Here is a 24,484-nt window from a genome sequence, read left to right as displayed (position 1 = left end):
GCATCTTTTCATGTGTTTGTTAGCCATCTATATGTCTTCTTTGGAGTTCTGGGAAAACTGGTCAACCACTTGTAAAAGAATGAAACTAGAACACTTTCTAACACCATACACAAAAATAAACTCAAAAGGGATTAAAGATCTAAATGTAAGACCAGAAACTATAAAACTCCTAGAGGAGAACACAGGCAAAACACTCTCTGACATAAATCACAGCAGGATCCCCTATGACCCACCTCCCAGAATACTGGAAATAAAAGCAAAACTAAACAAATGGGACCTAATTAAACTTAAAAGCTTTTGCACAACAAAGGAAACTGTAAGCAAGGTGAAAAGACAGCCCTCAGATTGGGAGAAAATAACAGCAAACGAAGCAACAAAGGATTAATCTCAAAAATATACAAGCAACTCCTGCAGCTCAATTCCAGAAAAATAAATGACCCAATCAAAAAATGGGCCAAAGAACTGTTTCCTTTTAACATACATAGGAAGTGTGTGCCTTTCCCAAGAGTTTATGGAGATCACAAGGGAGTGCTTTCACTTTCCTAATCATAGTTCAGAGCAACACTTTATGCTGCTTTGGATGTGTCTGCTATTCTATTTAGTTTTCTTGTTTTCCTTTTTAATAGCCATGCTACTTGTTGCAGCATCTCGTCAAACTGATTTACCCCACAGGTGAACCCCATGTCTTTTCTCCTGTACTCATGACTTCCTTGCCCTGCTCCTGCAGCAAGAGATCTATCTTTAACTTCCAGGGGTGAATCTGAGTTTCCATCTTTACTTGAACAAAGAACCAGTGGTGGTGGTTTAGTTGCTAAGTTGTGTCTGACTTTTGCGACCCTGTGGACTGTAGCCTGCCAGGCTCCTCTGTCCATGGGATCCTCCAGGCAAGAATACTGGAATGGGTTGCCATTTCCTTCTACAAAAGAACCAGTAGAAGTTTTGAATTTGCATTTTGTGTCTAAAAACATTTAAAAACTATAAAGTAGAATTTATGTAGAGTTTAAGATCAAAACCAATAGTACATAGATGGAAGACTTCTCAAGCATTTTGGAGACTCAGCATTTGACTTTTCTGGGAAAGGTGTATGGAGGGGAAGGGGCAATTGTAGAGGGCAGTAGAGTGTAATCCTTTTCTGAACCAGCTTCAAAAGTTGCAAGTATTTAAATGAATAAAATAACCAAAAAATCTGTTTTCTTATATACACTTTTTTTTGTAGGGACTGTCTTTATTTTGAAATTATATATCTGCTTAAGGAAAAAGTGTTATCCATTCATATATAGAGGCCATATGTGGCCTGATACTTACTTTTTAATATGCTAATTGTGTATTAAATGTCTCTGGAGTTTAATGCTGGGACATGAGATTTTGTTGAGCCTGAGATGTTAAATGACTTGATATGTAGACACTTTGCATATAAATTTAATGTCTCTCAAACAGTAATTGATTGGTCTCTGTACTATTGAAGCTGTAATTTAATATATTTTATTATTTAAATTAGATCATGATTGAGAGATATTGCATATTGACATTTAATTTTAAGTTACATTATCTGAGTAACTTGTAGTTACTCAGGTACCTAAAACATCATTTTATTAAAACTCATATTTTTTAAAATGTATGAAATATTACTGATGGATGCTTTTAAAGTGAATTTTAGAGCTACATCTATATGTTCCAGAGATACATAGATTTAGACACAAGGTTTTATTAAATGAGAAATTTGAAAGCAGAGTTTGGTGAAAGATTGTTTTTAAAATTTTATAAATAGAAGTTGGTAGGATTTCCTCGATACTGAGAAAGGAAAAATGATATGATATTGGATTGTAATTTAGTTGTCCTCCAGCAGATGAAAGTATAATTTATAAAATTCATAAAAATTTGATATTTTGAATAGAAAGTACATAGTGGTTATAGTGAGATACACACACACATATCCATGTTTCACTCATGTACATATGGAGGAATATGTAACATTTCAGATAATATAAGATTGGCTGGTATTTTAATCTTAATAAACTGACACAAGGCAGAAGTTGTCATACAATGCATATGCATTCTCATTCACTATTTATATATATAGTTGTATGCAATTTATACAGTTTTAAAGGGACATCATAACTAGCAGTCCCTGTAAGGTGTTCCTCTTTCTTCTCTGTTTCTTCTGCAGAAGAAATTGGTTTTTGGTCATTTGATTTAGGTAGTTGTTTTCAGAAATTTACAAGTTTAATTTTATGTTTCGTGTAGGTTTTTCAAATAACAAGTTTGAAGAAGGTGATAGCTCTGGTTTCTGGAGAGGTAAGTTCACTGTTTTTCGTAGTCACTTAAGAATTTAGTGTCTAGAACACATGCTAAGGAGAAAATAAAATTATTTTAGTCTGTTCCAGCTCTAATTTATTTAAACACTGTTTTATAAAGCAGCTATCAGTCAGTTCAGTCGCTCAGCTGTGTCCGACTCTTTGCGACCCCATGAACTGCAGCACGCTGGGCTTTCCTGTCCATTACCAACTCCCAGAGCTTGCTCAAACTCATTGCCATCCAGTCGGTGATGCTATCCAACTGTCTCATCCTCTGTCGTCCCCTTCTCCTCCTGCCTTCAACCTTTCTCAGCATCAGGGTCTTTTCTAATGAGTCAATTCTTTGGCCTCAGGTGGCCAAAGTATTGGAGCTTCAGCTTCAGCATCAGTCCTTCCAATGAATATTCAGGACTGACTTCCTTTAGGATTGACTAGTTTGGTCTCCGTGCAGTCTAAGGGACTCTCAAGAGTCTTCTGCAATACCACAGCTTGAAAGCATCTTTGGCGCTCAGCTTTCTTTATGGTCCAACTCACATTCATACCTGACTAGTGGGAAAACCATAGCTTTGACTAGATGGACCTTTGTCGGCAAGGTGATATGTCTGCTTTTTAATGTGCTGTCTAGGTTGGTCATAGCTTTTCTTCCAAGGAGCAAGCGTCTTTTAATTTCATGGCTGCAGTCACCCTGTGCAGTGATTTTGGAGCCCAAGAAAATAAAGTCAGCCACTGTTTCCATTGTTTCCCTATCTATTTGCCATGAAGTGATGGGACCAGATACCATGATCTTCGTTTTTTGAATATTGAGTTTTAAGCCAAGTTTTTCACTCTCTTTCACTTTCATCAAGAGGCTCTTTAGTTCCTCTTGGCTTTCTGCCATAAGGGTGGTGTCATCTGCATATCTGATATTATTGATACTTCTCCCAGCTGCCTTGATTCCAGCTTGTGCATCCATGAATTCTCTTGGCCATAATACTGGAGTGGTTAGCTGTTCCCTTCTCCAGAGGATCTTCCCAACCCAGGTCTCCCACATTGCAGGCGAATTCTTTACCAGTTGAGCCACCATGGAAGCCCCAAAGCAGTATGAGTTCAGTCTCTCAGTTGGTCTGACTCTTTGTGACCAAAGTAGTATAGGCAGAGCCTTAACCAAGAATTCAGCCTTCCTAATCTGGGCTTTTGTCATCTATCTTAACTAATCTATGAAGTACAACTTTTGAATGCTGTGTTACCTTAAGAAAAAGAGGATAGTAGAGCAAGTCAGGAAGCAAAATTTCACTTTCGTACATAAATACAATTTGGGGCATGTAGGTCCTTATTCAGACTCAAATAAGTATTTCCAGTGGAAAAGGATTCATGAGATTGGATCATTGCTGAAATCAAAGACATTTATGTAAAGGTACTGACACTCTGGTTTGGAGGAATACAGAAAATGGTGAGAATAGAGTATTGCTAGCAGAAGATAGACTTAAATAATTAATAATACTTTCCCAAGAGAACCTGATTGAGGAGTTTTGAGTGAGGCCCTGGATCCTGTATTTAAAAGCCTCCGTGATGACTCTGATGCCTCTTTCATTTGGTAACCACTGATCTATGGAGTCTTTATAACTTAAAAAGCAGGTTTTGCTATCATGATAGAAGCTTTTTTCCTCTGCACACAGATATATAGTGTATTTTGTGGTTATTTTTCCTGTATCTTCTGTCCCTTAGCTGGTACAGTATAGCAATAAGGAGCCCAGATTTTGGAATCAGACACCTGGGGTTTGAGACCCAGATCCTTCTCTTCCTGTCAATTGTATTATCTTAAAAAAACATGTTTAACTTTGTATTTCTTTTTCTCTGTTTATAATTGAGGATAATACCCACCTCCTAAGGTTTTTGTGAAGATTTTAAAAGTTAAAGTAGAATTCATTTAGAAGAGTGACAGATACTAAGTTTTATGTGTTATTATTACATTATTTTTCTATAATTAATAGATTATAACTAATCTTGGGATCATTATCTCATTTTTGTTTGTGCTTAGCTTTATTTTTAACTCTACAGAGATAATTTCTTTTTAAATAACTTTTTATTTTGAAGTCGTTTGACTCAAGAAGTTTCAGAAATAGTACAGATTTCCTTCAGCTTGCCTTTAATGTAATTGTACTCCTCACCCAACTTCTCCTAATGTCATTAGCCTACTTTAATTCCCAATGTGGTCAAAATAACTGTAAGTTTGTTTTAGGAGAACAGTTGGCCAAAGTTTATGTGAGGTGTCTTTCTCCTTGTCAGGTCCCAAATTAATTCATAGGTTTTCTTTCATATATGACAATAAATGTTAGCTACCATCATCATTATTCCAGATGGTGATGAATTATTATATCATCAAATAATAATTCCATTATTCCAGGTTATTCTAAGAATCTTTCCAGAATTCTTTCTTTCCTCTTCAACTCCCTTGTACGAAAACTTGCTTCTGAGAAGGTTGTCTTGATGTTAAATGACTCTTCAGGAGTATTGTCAGTTGTTGATGTCATCTCAAATAGGAGCCTGCAACAAGAGCTGTGGGTCATTGTTTATTATAAATCAATATTAATTGAGTAGATTAGTACTTTTGTACATAAACAACTGATAACTTTTAATCTGGTTAGCCACATGTGTCATCACTGGGATCTAAAGTTCCCCAATACTAAATGTTAGTGATATGTACAAACATTCCTTGAAACCATCTTGGTATTTTCCAAATATGGCTTTATTGGAATCTTCTAGAAAGCTTTAAGTTATTACTGAAAGTTATATCAATAATGTATAATTTTTTAATTTAGAAAAACTATTCATTCCTTGATGTCGCTCTGCACATTCAAAATAAATATCTCTAGGGTGGGTTCTGATAATTTATTTTTAACCAACTTTCCTGGTAATTTTTACTCATACTACTATGTAGAAACTGGTAATGTTACTTAATAATGTCACTAAGAACAGAAAGCCAGGATATCCCCAAATGCTTCCATTAGGATGGATGGGGGAAACTTTGCATATATTAAAAAAACACTAATGTCTCAGGTTTATTAAGAAAGGCAATTTACGGAAGTAATGATGACATTATAAATATAATAGTTATGCATTTCTGAGATTCGATTGACTACTCAACTGTTCAGATATTTCTGAAACTGTTTCATGACATTTATGAAATTCATATTTTTTGGCTGTGCTTAGAACATGGCAGATACATGCTTAACATTTAGTATTTAGGTATATTAGGTGATTTTTAAAAAGAACTGACTGAATAATGTTTGTATTTTGTTGTTATTTGAAAATTTAAAATTTTGTTCATATGTTAACTTATGAATATCTTTATTTTTTCTTGGTTATTTCTCTTGTGACAGTACTATTTAGATACTACAATAATATAAATACTGTAGTAATTATTTAGATGCTATTCACATGTTAAATTTTTATTCAAGAGTCTAGTAATGACTGTGAAGATAATCAAACACGGAACAGAGGGTTTTCCAAGAGAGGCGGTAAGGACCATGTTTTGGAACAACTTGTACTTAAGACAGAAGTTAAACTGAAAAATTGATTTTGGAAGAGCTGAAAGAAAAATTCTGGTGGTGAAAACGTTTCAAGAAAAATACTTTGGCATATCCTTTATGCTGTTAATATTTGAGTTAATATTCAGTAGGTGTCTCTCCTGTCACTGGATTTGTCTTTTCCTAAGACCTCTAGAGTGTTCTATGAAGTACAAAAGGTGGGACTGTGTGAATCTTGGTCAGTCATGGTATAGATAAACTGGGATGTCTTTGTCTCTGAGTAGGAACATTGGAGATATGGGGGAATGGAGAAATTGTAGATTAATTACCATACTTGCTAATCCTGCCTCTACTTTAGGTGAGATGGTATAAAAATTATCATGCTCAGTTCTGGATTATCGATAGGCAGACATGTTAAAATAGCAACAATACCCACGAAAAACCACAGTGAACTTATAAAATTGCTATAAGTGTGCAAACATGATAGAACTTTAGTTCTATCACTAGATACATCATAGTTTTTGCTGCAACTTGGGGATATCCTTTTCCCTTGCCTACTAGATGATTGGCTCATTGAATAGATCATTGAATAGCAGGCCTTCCTAGTGAAGCTGAGACTTGCTGTGGATTTCAGTGTAGCCTTGGTTGAGTTGTGAGGGGGGTAGGAATTTGGTGGTGAAGGAGGGATGGCTTATTTATCTCATAAGTTGAGTCTTTAATGGCAATTGCAGGGGGTCCTGCAATGATGGGGCAGACATTCAGCTAAGAAACAGACTCCTCTGAACATTGCTCTCCTTCCCCCTTTAGCAAGCAGTTTTGACACTAATGTTCCTAAAACATAGCTCTTATTTAAAATTTTTGATTTTATGCAGAACAGTGACTATCTTACTATTTAGTTTTCTTTAAATCATTTTAATTCATATTTAAGTGAAGCAGTGAAAAGCCAGTTGTAGCTCTTTGTGCTTGATCCTGGCTTGTTGACTAGTAGGGTGTCCCTGATTGCCATTTTCTTTAGATGTATACATTTGAAGGTAGAAAATTTGTGTGTGACACAGTGGTCACTCAGTAAATACAGAGGTGTGTGTAAATAGAACTGTATCTAAGTTTATGTTGAAGTATGATGTCATACAGGAACAGGTAGGTGCATATGTCATAAATGTATACAGCTCAGTGATTTTTCAGTAACTGAAAACACCTAGGTTCTGTGTTTTCCCAAGCACCCAGATCAGGAGTAGAAATTACTAGGTCCTCAAAAACCCCTTTCATGCTATTTTTAGTCATTAGCACTGCCCTTCTGGTTAATCTCTATTCCGACTTCTAGCAGCATAAATCTTTAAAAATTTTGTACTTAATATAAATGGAATCACATAGTATGTAATCTTTTTGTGTCTATCTTCCTCTTAATGTAGTTGTGAGATTGTCTTATTGTTGGTTGCAGTTGAAGATCATTATTGCTGTATAGTGTTCTTTTGTTCTGTTCTGCTAATGATGGGTACTTGGAATTTGTAAATATGAACAGTTTTGGACTGTTCTGAAACTGCTCCTCTGAACATTCAAGTACATTTCTTTTGGTGACACTTGTTAGTGTTGGTCTTTTTGACTATAGTCATTCTAATGGATATAAAGTGGTATCTCATGATTTTTTATGATTGACATATAGTTGATGTATAATATTATGTAAATTACAGGTATCAAAACATAGTGATTCATACCTTTTAAAGGTTATACTCCATTTATAGTTATTATGAAACGTTGGCTGTATCCCCTGTGTTGCACAACATATCCTTGTATCATTGTGATTTTGATTTGCATTTCCTGATGACTGTGATGTTAAGCAGCTCTCCTTTGCCTATTTAAAAAAAATCAGGGTTATTTATCTTTTTGTTTTAAGAATTCTTTATATATTCTTGATACAAGGGCTAACAGAAACATGATTTGCAAGTATTTTCTCCCTTTCTGTGGTTGTTTTTTTAAACTGTCTTGATGGTATCCTTTGAAGCACAAAAGTTTTAAATTTTGTTTTTTGTTTTTTTTTTTTATTTTTATTTTTTTTATTTTTTTTTAATTTTTTTATTAGTTGGAGGCTAATTACTTCACAACATTTCAGTGGGTTTTGTCATACATTGATATGAATCAGCCATAGATTTACACTTATTCCCCATCCCGATCCCCCCTCCCACCTCCCTCTCCACCCGATTCCTCTGGGTCTTCCCAGTGTACCAGGCCCGAGCACTTGTCTCATGCATCCCACCTGGGCTGGTGATCTGTTTCACCATAGATAGTATACATGCTGTTCTTTTGAAACATCCCACCCTCACCTTCTCCCACAGAGTCCAAAAGTCTGTTCTGTATTTCTGTGTCTCTTTTTCTGTTTTGCATATAGGGTTATCGTTACCATCTTTCTAAATTCCATATATATGTGTTAGTATGCTGTAATGTTCTTTATCTTTCTGGCTTACTTCACTCTGTATAAGGGGCTCCAGTTTCATCCATCTCATTAGGACTGGTTCAAATGAATTCTTTTTGACGGCTGAGTAATATTCCATGGTGTATATGTACCACAGCTTCCTTATCCATTCATCTGCTGATGGGCATCTAGGTTGCTTCCATGTCCTGGCTATTATAAACAGTGCTGCGATGAACATTGGGGTGCACGTGTCTCTTTCAGATCTGGTTTCCTCAGTGTGTATGCCCAGAAGTGGGATTGCTGGGTCATATGGCAGTTCTATTTCCAGTTTTTTAAGGAATCTCCACACTGTTTTCCATAGTGGCTGTACTAGTTTGCATTCCCACCAACAGTGTAAGAGGGTTCCCTTTTCTCCACAGCCTCTCCAGCATTTATTGCTTGTAGACTTTTGGATAGCAGCCATCCTGACTGGTGTGTAATGGTACCTCATTGTGGTTTTGATTTGCATTTCTCTAATAATGAGTGATGTTGAGCATCTTTTCATGTGTTTGTTAGCCATCTGTATGTCTTCTTTGGAGAAATGTCTGTTTAGTTCTTTGGCCCACTTGTTGATTGGGTCATTTATTTTTCTGGAATTGAGCTGCAGGAGTTGCTTGTATATTTTTGAGATTAATCCTTTGTCTGTTTCTTCATTTGCTATTATTTTCTCCCAATCTGACGGCTGTCTTTTCACCTTACTTATAGTTTCTTTTGTAGTGCAAAAGCTTTTAAGTTTCATTAGATCCCATTTGTTTAGTTTTGCTTTTATTTCCAATATTCTGGGAGGTGGGTCATAGAGGATCTTGCTGTGATTTATGTCGGAGAGTGTTTTGCCTATGTTCTCCTCTAGGAGTTTTATAGTTTCTGTTCTTACATTTAGATCTTTAATCCATTTTGAGTTTATTTTTGTGTATGGTGTTAGAAAGTGTTCTAGTTTCATTCTTTTACAAGTGGTTGACCAGTTTTCCCAGCACCACTTGTTAAAGAGGTTGTCTTTTTTCCATTGTATATCCTTGCCTCCTTTGTCAAAGATAAGGTGTCCATAGGTTCGTGGATTTATCTCTGGGCTTTCTATTCTGTTCCATTGATCTATATTTCTGTCTTTGTGCCAGTACCATACTGTCTTGATGACTGTGGCTTTGTAGAATAGTCTGAAGTCAGGCAGGTTGATTCCTCCATTTCCATTCTTCTTTCTCAAGATTACTTTGGCTATTCGAGGTTTTTTGTTTTTCCATACAAATTGTGAAATTATTTGTTCTAGTTCTGTGAAAAATACCGTTGGTAGCTTGATAGGGATTGCATTGAATCTATAGATTGCTTTGGGTAGTATACTTATTTTGACAATATTGATTCTTCCAATCCATGAACACAGTGTATTTCTCCATCTATTTGTTTCCTCTTTGATTTCTTTCATCAGTGTTTTATAGTTTTCTATGTATAGGTCTTTTGTTTCTTAGCAAAGATATACTCCTAAATTTAGAGAAGAGCTAACACCTATCTTACTCAAACTCTTCCAGAAAATTGCAGAAGAAGGTAAACTTCCAAACTCATTCTATAAGGCCACCATCACCCTAATTCCAAAACCAGACAAAGATGCCACAAAAAAAGAAAACTACAGGCCAATATCACGGATGAACATAGATGCAAAAATCCTTAACAAAATTCTAGCAAACAGAATCCAACAGCATATTAAAAAAATCATACATCATGACCAGGTGGGCTTTATCCCAGGAATGCAAGGATTCATTAATATCCACATATCAATCAATGTAATACACCACATTAACAAACTGAAAGATAAAAACCGTATGATTATCTCAATAGATGCTTGGAGGATTTTGATCATGACCTAGCTAGCACGTGAAATGAGTGCAATTGTATGGTAGTGTGAACATTCTTTGGCATTGCCCTTCTTTGGGATTGGAATGAAAACTGACCTTTTCCAATCCTGTGGCCACTGCTGAGTTTTCCAAATTTGCTGGCGTGTTGAGTGCAGCACTTTCACAGCATCATCCTTTAGGATTTGAAATAGCTCAGCTGGAATCCTGTCACTTCCACTAGCTTTGTTTGTTGTGATGCTTCCTAAGGCCCACTTGACTTCACATTCCAGGATGTCTGGCTCTAGGTGAGTGATCACACCATTGTGGTTATCCGGTCATTACGATGTTTTTTGTGTTCTTCTGTGTATTCATGCCACCTCTTCTTAATGTCTTCTGCTTCTGTTATGTCTATATCATTTCTGTCCTTTATTGTGCCCATCTTTGCATGAAATGTTCCCTTGGTTTCTCTCATTTTCTTGAAGAGATCTCTAGTTTTTCCCATTCTGTTGTTTTCCTCTGTTTCTTTGTATTATTCACTTAGGAAGTCTTTCTTATCTCTCCACGCTGTTCTTTGGAACTCTGTGTTCAGATGGGTATATCTTTCCTTTTCTCCGTTTCCTTTTACTTCTTTTCTCAGCTGTTTGTAAGGACTCTTCAGACAACCATTTTGCCTTTTTGCATTTCTTTTTCTCAGGGGTGGTTTTGATCACTTCTTTCTGTACAATGTTGTGAACCTTGTCTGTAGTTCTTCTGGCACTCTGTCTGTCAGATCTAATCCCTTGAATCTATTTGTCACTTCTATTGTATAATGGTAAGGGATTTGATGTAGGTTATACTGAATGACTTAGTGGTTTTCTCTACTTTCCTCCATTTAAGTCTGAATTTTGCAGTAAAGAGTTCAGTCTGAGCCATAGTCAACTCCCAGTCTTGTTTTTGTTGACTGTATAGAGCTTCTCCATCTTCAGCTACAAAGAATATAATCAATCTGATTTCGGTGTTGACTATCTAGTGATGTCCATGTGTTGAGTCATCTCTTGTGATGTTGGAAGATGGTGTTTGCTATGACCAGTGCATTTAATGTTGTTTTTTGTTTTTTTTTTAATGTTCTTTGAGTTTATGCAAGTCCTGGATTAATTTTCAGTTTGGAAAGTATTAATTTGACAATTTATTTTGTTCTTTAGTGGAGCAGCATTTGGAGACCTTTACTTTGCTCTTTTTACTGATTATTAGTGATACACATTATTTAATAATTTTATTTTGTTTGTTAGTATAAAGAAATACAATTAACCTTTGTATATTGAAGCTTCAGTAACATCACTAAACTTATAAGTAATTTTTAAAAAACAAAATTTTTCATGTTCTTTTATCAAAGTTTAATTGATTTATAAATTCATTCTTTTCTAAAGATTGTTACCAGACATCTTTAAGAGCTGCTCAAAACTGTCAGTTCTCCCTTACAAAATGCAGGATGTAGTTCATGGGAAGGACTTAGGTTACTTTTAAAAGCATATTGATGTTATATTATGAAAAGTGACATTTTTGTGTAGAATCATTAAGCTATAGCTACCAGAGGTACTGATGCATTATGTTAATGGTCCACCAGTGAAGGTAGATTTGGAAAGGAATGAAACTGAATTTATAGAAAAGATTCCAGTGGTTAAAAACATGTTGAATTTAATAAGATTAAACACAGATGAATAGAATAAATGAATCCAAAGGTAGATTTGTAGAAGTTCTCTAAATTCAGAAATGTACAGCATGAAAGCCATTAACAGATATGAAAAACAGATTAAGCAGCCCTGTTATTCTGGCATATATGTAAATATCTCCTGAGGATAGAATAGGAACAGAAGGAGAGGAGACTGTTCAAAGATAATAGGTGAGAGTTTTCCAGAGTGAATGAGGTGTAAGAGTCTTAAGCAAGGTAAATAAAAGCAAATTTACACCCTTAAAAAATACTATAGAGATTAAAAAATTTTTGAAAAACTACCAGAGGGAAAAGATCCACCTATCCAGGCAAGAATACTGGAGTGGGTAGCCTTTCCCTTCTCCAGGGGATCTTCCCAACCCAGGGATTGAACCCAGGTCTCCTTCACTGAAGGCAGATTCTTTACCAGCTGAGCCACAAGGGAAACCCAAAGCCCTTGACTGTGTGGATCTCAACAAACTGTGGAAAATTCTTAAAGAGCTGGGAATATCAGACCACCTTACTCCTGAGAAATCTGTTTGCAGGTCAAGAAGCAACAGTTAGAACCAGACATGGAACAACAGATTGGTTCCAAATTGGGAAAGGAGTACTTTAAAGCTGTATGTTGTCACCCTGCTTATTTAACTAATAGGCAGAGTACATCATGAGAAATGCTGGGCTGGATGAAGCATAAGCTGGAATCAAGATTTCTGGTGGAAATATCAATAACCTCAGATAAACAGATGACACCACCCTTATGGCAGAAAGTGAAGAGGAACTAAAGAGCCTCTTGATGAAAGTGAAAGAGGAGAGTGAAAGAGTTGTCTTCAGGCTCAACATTCAGAAAACTAAGATTATGGCATCTGGTCCCATCACTGCATGGCAAATAGATGGGAAAACAGTGGCAGACTTTTATTTTCTTGGGTTCTAGAATCACTGCAGATGGTGACTGCAGCCATGAAATTAAAAGATGGTTGCTCCTTGGAAGAATAGCTATGACCTAGACAGCATATTAAAAAGCAGAGACATTACCTTGCCAACAAAAGTCCACCTAGTCAAAGGTACGGTTTTTCCAGGAGTCATGTATGGATGTGAGAGTTGGACTATAAAGAAAAGTGAGCTCAGAAGAATTGATGCTTTTGAACTGTAGTGTTGGAGAAGATCTTGACAGTCCCTTGGACTACATGGAGATCAAACCAGTCAATCCTAAAGGGAATCAGTCCTAAATATTCATTGGAAGGACTGATGCTGAAGCTGAAACTCCAGTACTTTGGCCACCTGATGCGAAGAACTGACTCATTGGAAAAGACCCTGATGCTGGGAAAGATTGAAGGTGGGAGAGAAGGGGACAACAGAGGATGAGATGTTTGGATGGTGTCACCTGACTCGATGGACATGAGTTTGAGTAAGCTTCAGGAGTTGGTGATGGACAGGGAAGCCTGGTGTGCTGCAGTCCATCAGGTCACAAAGAGTCAGGCATAACTGAAAGACTGTACTGAACTGATAAAAGAACAGTAGGTCAACAGCATAAATTTTTTCAGTAAGGGCAGACAGAGGTCAGAATAAGGTAGAATTCAGAATACTAAGGGAGAATACCTCCGAACCCAAGCTGCTGTTTTCAGATAATTTGGGTGTTAGAAATAATATTTTGGGTAAAGATGATGTTTAATACTTTTAGGCGATTGAGGAAAGAACTATTAAATCATATTAGTAAAAAGGAAACTGAGCTTTGGAAGAAAGTAGGAAGCAATGATGAGCAAAAATAAATAAAATTTCAAAATTCGTAAGCATATTGGTATAATTGAAAGCATACTGACTGCATGAGCTAGTAATAACGATTATTTTAGGGTTATTTAGAAATAAAAAAGAACTAAAATTTTAACAAATGAAAAGACAGTTCTATGTCAGTTCTTACTAGTAAAAATGAGAATAGATTGAAATTAAAGGTATCTTAAATATGGTAAAATGTTGGGGTAATCAGAAAAAGAATAAAATAACTTACTAGTGGAGGAAATACAGTAGAAAGAGGAGAGGACTTTGTAGGAAGGAGATTAGGTTGAAAATAATTTTAATAATAGCTTCAATATCCATGGTGACATTGAAGGATGTCAGTAAAATCATTAAATAAAATACAGCCTTTGGGGATATCTAATAGAAGGCCAGAAAGGAAAACAGGAAGCATTGAAAGAGCTCAGTGAAGAGAAAACACAAAATAAGATGATAGGAGTAAAAATAACATGTATCAGTAATTTTATGTAAGCTTTTCAATGCAGAGTTGAGAATAAAGAGAAAAAATATCAGTACCTTATTAAACAAAGCTGATGTAGAAATAGACAAAATAGACTCTAAGGCAGATATAGTTCTGAACATGCTTTGAATCTAACAACATAGTCTTAAAATATATAGGGCAAAAATTGAAATAAGGAAAATGTGCAAACCCTAGTTAAACAGTTAATCACCATTAGGATTTTAAACTATTTTATTTTTCAAAAACTGATAGACTGAGCAGACTAGAAATGAGTAAGACTACAGAAGATTTGAATATAAGATTTGAATATCAGTTATTAAGCTTGATTTAATAGTTTTGTTTGAAGTGATACATTCCCAAATTACAAATTACAGATCCTTTTCCAGCATATAGAAAATACACACAATTTGAAAATCTACTAAGGCTAAAAGAAAGGCCCAAGATATATCATAGAATTTATATCATAGACCATATTGTAATTATTAAGGTACATATTGTACTTGTTAAAATACATTAAAAGTAGAAATCAATAACAGATGCCTGACCCTTGTGGATTGGGAACTGCATTTCTCAGTTTATGAATAGTAATTTATGTGGAAATGATGAAATATTTAGAATGGAATGACTATAAAAACAGACCATATAAAAATGTATGGGGTTACATGGCTGTGGGCTGCTCCATGGGGTGGGCACCACTTCCCAGGCATCCAATGGAGGCTACTCCCATTGGTCGACGGCAGTTCTTCAAAATAAGTATGCAGATATGATCCAGTTGCATACTGGGGCTGGCGACAGTGCACTGGCCCAGTGAAGGAGTCCAGGAGGGGCATCATCATTGCCTGCTACTCCACCACCTCCGTTTCTGCCTAATGTTGTGTGGAAGGCCAGTGCAATCGGAAAAATGTTATTGAAGATGTAGGACCTTGACAAGAAAGCACAGCATATGATTTGATTATATATTTCTAAAATACAAAAGAATACATAGTTCATCAACCACTGAAAATAATATCATAATGTGTTAGATTGTGAAATCAGCATACAGAAATTAACAGCTTTCCATGCAGTTCAATTAGTAGATGTATGGCAGATATCCTATCTGTCATAAAATAAGATAAAATAGAGTAAGAATAAAGTATTCCAAAGAATTCAAGTTCCACAGAATAGCAAAGAGAGAAAGAAAGCCTTCCTCAGTGATCAGTGCAAAGAAATAGAGGAAAACAATAGAATGGGAAAGACTAGACATCTCTTCAAGAAAATTAGAGATACCAAGGGAACATTTCATGCAAAGATGGGCTCAATAAAGGACAGAAATGGTATGGACCTAACAGAAGCAGAAGATATTAAGAAGAGGTGGCAAGAATATACAGAAGAACGGTACAAAAAAGATCTTCACAACCCGGATAATCAGAATAGTGTAGAGCCAGACGTCCTGGAAGGCAAAGTCAAGTGGGCCTTAGGAAGCACCACTATGAGCAAAGCTGGTGGAGGTGATGGAATTCCAGTTGAGCTGTTTCAAATCCTGGAAGATGATTCTGTGAAAGTGCTGCACTCAATATGCCAGCAAATTTGGAAAACTCAGTGGCCACAGGACTGGAAAAGGTCAGTTTTCATTCCGATCCCAAAGAAAGGCAAATACCCAAGGATGCTCAAACCTACCACACAATTGGACTCATCTCACATGCTAGTAAAATAATGCTCAAAATTCTCCAAGCCAGGCTTCAGCAATACGTGAACTGTGAACTTCCAGATATTCAAGCTGGTTTTAGAAAAGGCAGAGGAACCAGAGATCAAATTGCCAATATCTGCTGGATCATCAAAAAAACACGCGAGTTCCAGAAAAATATCTATTTCTGCCTTATTGACTATGCCCAAGCTTTTGACTGTGTGGATCACAATAAACTGTGGAAAATTCTGAGAGGTGGGAATACCAGACCAGTTGACCTGCCTCTTGAGAAATCTGTATGCAGGTCAGGAAGCAACAATTAGAACTGGACATGGAACAACAGACTTGTTCCAAATAGGAAAAGGAGTACGTCAAGGCTATATATTGTCACCCTGCTTATTTAACTTACATGCAGAGTACATCATGAGAAATGCTAGGCTGGAAGAAGTACAAGCTGGAATCAAGATTGCCAGGAGAAATATCAGTAACCTCAGACATGCAGATGATGCCGCCCTTATGGCAGAAAGTGAAGAAGAACTAACGAGCCTCTTGATGAAAGTGAAAGAGGAGAGTGAAAAAGTTGGCTTAAAGCTCAACATTCAGAAAACTAAGATCATGGCATCCAGTCCCATCACTTCATGGCAAATAGATGGGGAAACAGTGGAAACAGTGGCTGACTTTATTTTTCTGGGCTCCAAAATCACTGCAGATGGTGACTACAGCCATGAAATTAAAGGGCACTTGCTCCTTGGAAGGAAAGCTATGACCAACGTAGACAGCGTATTAAAAAGCAGAGACTTTGCCAACAAAGGTCCATCTAGTCAAGGCTAGGTCTTTCCAGTAGTCATGTATGGATGTAAGAGTTGGACTATAAAGAAAGCTGAGTGCTGAAGAATTGATGCTTTTGAACTGTGGTGTTGGAGAAGACTCTTGAGAGCCCCTTGGACTTCAAGGAGATCCAGCCAGTCAATCCTAAAGCAAGTACCTCCTGACTATTCATTGGAAGGGCTGATGCTGAAGCTGAGGCTCCATTCCTTTGGCCACCTGATGCGAAGAACTGACTCATTTGAAAAGACCCTGATGCTGGGAAAGATTGAAGGTGGGAGGAGAAGGGGACGACAGAGGATAAGATGGTTGGATGACATAACCGATCTGATGGACATGAGTTGGAGTAAACTCCAGGAGTTGGTGATGGACGGGGATGCCTGGCATGCTGAAGTCCAGTGGGGTCACAAAGAGTCAGACAAGACTGCGCAACTGAACTGAACTGCAATATAGAAAACAAATACTAACAGACCTAAAGGAAGAAATGGATGGGAATACAATAATAGAGGATACTTTAACACCTCACTGACATTAGTGGACAAATCTTCCAGACAGAAAATCAATAAGGCAACAGAGATCCTAGATGATGTATTAGGACAGTTAGACTTAATTGATATTTTCAGGACATTCAGTTCAGTTCAGTCACTCAGGCTGTCTGTGACCCTGTGGACTCAGCACACCAGGCTTCCCTGTCCATCACCAACATCCATAGCTTGTTCAAACTCATGTCCATTGAGTTGGTGATGCCATCCAACCATCTCATCCTCTGTTGTTCCCTTCTCCTCCCATTTTCAATCTTTCCCAGCATGAGGGTCTTTTCCAATGAGTCCATTCTTCGCATCAGGTGGCCAAAATATTGGAGTTTCAGCTTCAGCATCAGTCTTTCCAATGAATAATCAGGAGTTATTTGCTTTAGGATTGACTGGTTTGATGTCCTTGCAGTCCAAGGGACTCTGAAGAGTCTTCTCCAATACCACAGTGTTTATAGGTGTCACTTTTTCTTTTTAGTCATTTATAGGTTTTGTTTGCAAAGCAAATAGTGGATTTTTTAAAAAAGATCATAGCTTTTATTTATTTACTGGTAAAGTTGAACATTTATAGGTCAAATACAGCATTTCTCTTTAGTAATTATCTGTTGATGACTTAAAATATTAAAGTCATTGAATTATGCAAGACTTAAATTAACTTCGCCACCATGTCCCCAAGATTTCTTTGTTGGTTTTTGTGTTGTTTGTGTGTTTGTGTTTTAATATTATAGGTTATCAAGACGGCAATGATTCAGAAGCTTCAGGATCGTCCAGAAGAGGTGGAAGAGGTAGTTTCCGAGGTTGCCGTGGAGGATTTGGTCTAGGAAGTCCAAGTTAGTAGTGGATTGCAAATACTGTGCTTCATTTATTAAAGAAATTATTAAAAATAACACCTATCACATATAAGTTTGTTATGACTATATGAGAATGGTTTAGTGTAATGGCTGGTACATAATCACTTATGCTATGTAAAATATTATTTTGTAGACATATATAATTCCTTATAGATTAAATGAGAATATGTGAATCTAAGTTTGTGTGATGCAGTTCTTTAATATTACATGCTGTGAAGCGTTTTAGAGCTTTGATAAAGATGGCTGACCTTACAAATAAGTGGCATTCTCATGATTCAGCCTCCCATTATACCTTCTTATATCAGTGTGGCTTTCTACCTAAATTTTTCCAGTCATCTTTCCTTGGTGCTAAGATACTGTCTCCTGAAGTCACTTTTGGAATGCATGTCTCTCTTAACAGAGGAGAACAGAGTAGTGAAACTAAAAACGTAAATTGATAAAATGATTTAATAGGTGTGTAGCAGATTAGTGAATTGTCACTTTTTAAAAGTGAAGCGATCCACATGGTTGCTATTTAAGACTGATAAAGTTTGATTTGAGTGCAGTGGGTACCAAGGGATGCTATTCTGGAGAATAAGCAGTAAGATTATGTAATGTGAAATTTTGAGGGGCAGCAACAGTACTGTTTTTCAAAGGTAATTTAACTTGCTTATATCATATTTTGGTCTAGTATTAGCTCTGACTACTTTTATAAGATAATTTTAATAAAATTTTGAGAAAGTAATTTATAATTGAAGGAAATAATTTATGGAAAAATCCTTCTGTGTGATACTTCAAAAACAGTATGATTCCTGTTAAATTTAATTATTTTATCCTGAATCTTTTTAACTTATGGCACCATAAATTGATTTTTTTCTGTTTACTGCATGACTTAAAAGTTTTTAAAAGTAACATAATCTAAATTTTTTATCTGTAAATTTAGATAGCGGATATGAACAAGATGAGGGGATCCAGCGCTCTGGTGGCATTTTTGGTTCTAGAAGATCAGCATTAAGTGGTGCAGGTGAGAAATAGAATTTATTACTGAATATTAATCATTCACATTTGCTTTTAGCTCTAGGATTATTGAACCTAATATATATTTTTAAGTATTTTGTGCTCTGTGAATTATTCCTTCTTTCTTATCTACCAGTTAATTTGAGATATAAATTATACTTTTAATTAGAAGAAGGAAAATGAGGTTTCCTTTGGTTTCAAAGAAAGGATTCTGAGGGAATTTGAGGAGAAAGTGGGAAAAAAAAAAAGCATCCTGTTGATGAAATGTTTAAAAGTAGTTAAATGAACTGTGGTATTAAAAAGAAATGAGCTATATCAAGCCTGAAAAGACATGGAGGAGCCTTAAATGCGTACTGCATGCATGCTAAGTCACTTCAGTTGTGTCAGATTCTTTGCAACCCCATGGACTATAGCTCACCAGGCTCCTCTGTCCATGGGATTCTCTAGGCAGGAATATTATAGTGGGTTGCCATGCCCTCCTCCAGGGGATCTTGCCAACCCAGGGATTGAACCTGCGTCTCCTGTGACTCCTGCATTGCAGGCAGATTCTTTACTGCTGAGCCACTGGGGAAGCTCTAAATATGTGCTACTGAGTGAAAGAAGCCAGTCTGAAAAGACAGTATACTGTACGATTCCAACTCTGTATGACATTCTGTAAAAGGCAAAACTGTAAGAAGAGGGGTGAAAAAAATTGCATGGTTGCTAGGGATTCAGGGAAGGGATGAACAGACAGAGCATTGAGAATTTTTAGGGTAGTGAAGTTACTGTGTATGATACTATAATGATGGAGACATGCCATGATGCATTTTTGCAAACATAAAAAACTCTGTACAGTACCATGAATGAGCTGTAATGTAAACCATGGACTTTGGGTGATTATGATGTGCCAGTATAGGTTTATCAACTGTAACAAAATACCTTTCTTGTGGGGAGTGTTGATTATGTCGGGGGGGTGTGGAGTATGCAGGTGTGAGGACTGGAAGTATTTGGGAAGTCTCTGCATTTTCCCCTTAATGTTTCTGTGAACCTGAAATTGCCTTAAAAAATGAAGTGTTTAAGCAAAATGTTCAGATGAGAAAAAGTTTTTAGTTAAATATAGAATTAGGAGATGGGTGGGTTAAGGGTCTAGGAATCCTGAGAAATTACTCAGTATTTGTAAAGAAATAGCTATATGTTTTATGTGCTTGAAGAGGAGCTGTGTTTCCTCTGAATATTTCTGTAAAACAATGCCTTACAGGTAATGGTGACACTTTCCAAAGCAGAAGTGGTAGTGGAAGTGGGCGAGGTGAGTTCTTATTTGGTTTACCTGTAAGTGGTTAAAATGACTGTAATCCAAGTTTAATTTTTGAAGTTAAAGGTAACTGTTGCTGCTTTTATACACACTTTGAGGAGTATACATTTGCACGGCCAGTTTGGAGAAGTTGTTTACTTTTGTTGTTTAGTTGCTGTGTTGTGTCTGACTCCTGCAACCCTGTGGACTATAGCCCACCAGGCTCATCTGTCCATGGGATTTTCCAGGCAAGAATACTGGAGTGGGTTGTCATTTCCTACTCCAGGGGAAGCAAGTTGTTTAGTACTACTCTTTAATCCAGCAGTTCCGTTATATACTGTAGGTATATATGCTCAATACATGTAAAAGGATGTTCACTTAAGCTTCATATGTGAAAACTGAAAATCACCTAAAATTCATCAATAAATAACTGCTTAATAAATAACATAACCATAAAATGGGAGTTACCATGCAAATGTTAAAGACTGAAATGTAATCTGTGTTTACAGATTCTTATATTAAAATAATCTTTCTTATGAGATAGATAGCTTGGTGTAGGGCATAAAGAAAGTTCAGTATAGATAATTTTATACTATTAAAAAAATCTCAGAGTTAAAAATGCTTAAATTTCATATAAAAGTTAAAATATTTTCCAGACTAGTAAAACAATAAAGCTTGTTTAATATCTGAAAAATTCTGTGATCATTATTAGTCTGAGAGCATTCAGAGTGGCAGTTCCCTTGAACCACTTTTCCCTGCTTCACTCTTTCAGATTCTTGGTTTCTTCAGTGTAGAAAAAGATTATTAATGGCTAAACCATGTTTTATACAAATTCTTAGATCTTGTTTGAAAAGGGGTTTGAAGACCTGTGGACATACAGGACAAAAAAATTAGAGAGTGCACATATTAAAGTGCTATGTGTTAGCCTTTCAAAGCTAATGCAGTCCTTATTCTTTTTGTGATAGTACCTGAAAGTGGCACAGTCAATGACTCCTTGTCTAGAAACCAGGAAGGTGGTGTGTGGAAAAGAGTTAACATGATAGGCCTGACTGCTCTTCTTGGAAAGTCCTTCTTACAAGACCCTTCCCTGACTTCTGGGAACTTGGATTTTGGGAGGGGTCTCAACACCCTTAACCAGTGTGAGTGGTCCACTGTACCTAAATGGTTTGTAAAATAATGTGGTTTATGACGAATACCCATTTTTCTTCTGGGAGTTGGGAAATTTGGTACATGCCAGGCAGAAGGTGCCTGCCTGCTTTATCAGCCCCTCATAAGAACCCTGGATATTGAATATCTAATTAATTGCTCTGGTAAACATTTTCTGCATGTTGTCACAACTCGTCCTGTATGACCCCAGTGGGAGTGACTCTTAAAAGCTTGCGCCTAGTCTTCTCTGGCGTTTCTCCATACCCTTTTTTCCTTTGCTCATTTTGCTCCATATCTTTTCTATGTAATAAGTCACAGCCATAGTTTTGACTGTATTCTGAGTCCTAGCAAATCATAGAACCTATAGGTTATAGTGGGGACATCTAAAAAGAGATGGACTTTTAGTTCCTCTTAGAAAATATATTCCTTTGTTGAGGAATATAGGAATAGGAAAGAGACATAACAGCTTAAACAAGAAGATACTAATATGTTATAACATTGTAACCTGCATAAAGTCAGCATTGTGAATGCTAAGGGAACTTAAAATATTCAGGCTTCTATTTATCTTAATTGTCTCAAATACTATTTGTTCGAAGGGACCATCCATGTTTAGAACTTTTTCTCTTTGAAGACAAGCAACAAAAATAAAGATATACACAGTCTTGTATATTGACTGACTGTCACTGTGTATTTCTTTAATAGGTGGTTACAAAGGTTTAAATGAAGAAGTAATTACAGGCTCTGGAAAGAGTAAGTTTTACTTTAGATAAGGTATTTGATTTTTATAGTGAGTATTGTTTTACCCCTCGATTTTAAAAAACATTTGTCTTGTTTTTGTTTGATTCCTTTTAAGATTCTTGGAAGTCAGAAGCTGAAGGAGGAGAAAGTGGTGACACTCAGGGTATATTAATTTTTGTGTGATCCACATAAATGTATATTACATTTTAATACAAATGCAGAATATTTAAAGAGATAACTTTAAAAAGTTTGAAGTAAAAACTTTAATGGTAAACCTTGGGACCTTTTTTGGTAATTTTATTTACTTACTCTTGGCTGTGCTGGGTCTTCGTTGCTGCACAGGCTTTTCTCTAGTTGCGGAGACTGAGGGCTCCTCTCTAGCTGTGGTCTTCTCATTGTGGTGGCTTTTCTTGATGCAGAGCATGGGCTCTGAGGTGCACGGGCCTCAGTAGTTGTGATACGTAGGCTCAGTAGTTGCAGCTCCTGGGCTCTAGAGCACAGGCTGCGCATGGGCTTAGTTGCTCTGTGGCATGTGAGATTTTCCGGGGCAGGAATTGAACTCGTGTTTCCTGCATTGGCAGGTGGATTCTTTACCAGTGAGCCACCAGCGAAGCCCAGGAATTTGCATGTTGTTTTGAATTTGAGTTTGTTGGGTTTTGTCTGTTTTCTCTTTTATTTTTATTCTAATCCTTATAATGTAAATTTTCTTTTAAATTCTAAGGACCAAAAGTGACCTACATACCACCTCCTCCACCTGAAGATGAGGAGTCCATCTTTGCACATTATCAGACAGGCATAAATTTTGACAAATATGATACTATTCTTGTAGAAGTATCTGGACATGATCCACCACCAGCAATTCTGGTCAGTGTAATAATTGTTTCTGTAATGACTGTGAGACAAACTTTGTTTTTTAAAAATTTGGAACATTTCTTTAAGTTGATATTAAAGAATACAAAAATTTCATCTTTAATATTTAATGTCTTAGGTTGGAAATTTAGAATTGTATCTTAACATCTACATTAGAATTAATTGCTGTGTTGAAAGGGAGGGTACTATATTTCCTCCCCACCTCCTCAAACTAGGATGGAAACTTGATTTAAATTTATTAAAAAGGATACTTTTCCTAAAGATTCAATATTTCTGCTTTCTACGTATGTGAGAAAGTGCATCTTAGGGGAGTGATTTTCTAAGGAGTCGGGGAGCCCAGAGTTCCCTGTTGATAATGAACCGTTTTTATTGATCAGAGTTATTTGTATCTCACAGGTTTTAAGGGGGCTGAAAAAGTTTTTAGAGCCGTTGTCTATATGGAATATTCCTTAATTCTATCAAGTAGTCACATAGAGGTTCTAGATGTTACTTTTGAATGGGGGCATATGTATTATATAAAGTAGAATTAACAACTTGAAACCAATTCAAATGGAATATGTTTATGGAATGACTAGTGTATGATACATGGAATTTAACCACTGCCCCCTGATTTTTTTAGACTTTTGAAGAAGCTAATCTTTGTCAGACACTGAATAACAACATTGCTAAAGCTGGTTATACTAAGCTTACTCCTGTGCAAAAATACAGTATTCCTATTATACTAGGAGGACGAGATTTGATGGCTTGTGCTCAGACAGGCTCTGGAAAGACTGTAAGTCACTTCCCTACATATATTTTGCCCAGTATTCAAACTGTCACTTTTTTGAACTTTGATTGATGATTTTAGTGAACTCTCATAAATACTCATGTTTTTGCCTCTGATTTCTGGTTTTATTGAAGTTTGTATACTTTTGAAGAAAGAATTTTGAACTATTTCTAGAGTAGTGTTTTGTAGTTCATAGATGTTTAGTCTATAAGTGTATTCAGCTCCTTCTGTGGGACATAATATTTAAAACAAAATAACTGAGAGTCAAAGCACCAAAGGTTATAAGACCTTTGATTATAAGAGCAAGGGAAAAATAATTTATGTAATGTAAAGTTTTTCCAATCATTTCATGGCAAATAGATGGAAAACAAAAAGTGGAAACAGTGACAGATTTTATTTTCTTGGGCTCCAAAATCACTGTGGACGGTGACTACCACCACGAAATTAAAAGACACTTCCTCCTTGGAAGAAAAGCAATGACAAACCTAGACAGCATATTAAAAAGCAGAAATTTACCACTTTGCTTACAAAGGTCCTTACAGTCAAAGCTAAGGTTTTTCCAATAGTCATGTATGGATGTGAGAGCCTTAAAGAAGGCTGAAAGCCAGAGAATTGATGCTTTCAAACTGTGGTGCTGGAGGGGGCTCTTGAGAGTCCCTTGGACAGCACGGAGATCAAAGCAATCGATCCTAAAAGAAATTAGCCCTGAATATTCACTGCAAGGACTGATGCTGAAGCGCCAATACTTTGGCTACCTGATGTGAAGAGCCACCTCATTGGAAAAGACCCTGATGCTGGGAAAGATTAAGGCAGGAAGAGAAGGGGGCG

At 36.4% G+C, this 24,484-nt stretch overlaps 1 protein-coding gene across 3 annotated transcripts in view; it reads left to right on the top strand.

The window, feature by feature from the left end:
• The window catches only part of DDX4 (DEAD-box helicase 4), an 80,404-nt gene that overhangs the window by 30,213 nt on the left and 25,707 nt on the right, over positions 1 to 24,484 (top strand). For 2 of the 3 annotated variants that reach the window (XM_043887412.1, XM_043887413.1), the window contains exons 5-13: positions 2,245 to 2,295; positions 5,732 to 5,791; positions 17,748 to 17,849; positions 18,793 to 18,873; positions 20,104 to 20,151; positions 21,985 to 22,032; positions 22,136 to 22,183; positions 22,742 to 22,884; positions 23,510 to 23,662. In XM_043887412.1, the coding sequence (XP_043743347.1) occupies positions 2,245 to 2,295; positions 5,732 to 5,791; positions 17,748 to 17,849; positions 18,793 to 18,873; positions 20,104 to 20,151; positions 21,985 to 22,032; positions 22,136 to 22,183; positions 22,742 to 22,884; positions 23,510 to 23,662 (734 nt within the window). The remainder of the gene's footprint in view (positions 1 to 2,244; positions 2,296 to 5,731; positions 5,792 to 17,747; positions 17,850 to 18,792; positions 18,874 to 20,103; positions 20,152 to 21,984; positions 22,033 to 22,135; positions 22,184 to 22,741; positions 22,885 to 23,509; positions 23,663 to 24,484) is intronic. The other variant, XM_043887414.1, reaches the window with a different exon arrangement.

Source organism: Cervus elaphus, chromosome 25 (genome assembly GCF_910594005.1).
Source record: "Cervus elaphus chromosome 25, mCerEla1.1, whole genome shotgun sequence".
NCBI lineage: Eukaryota > Metazoa > Chordata > Mammalia > Artiodactyla > Cervidae > Cervus > Cervus elaphus.
The sequence above is the reverse complement of the archived record's forward strand: the minus strand, read 5'-3'. Positions and strand labels throughout refer to the sequence as shown.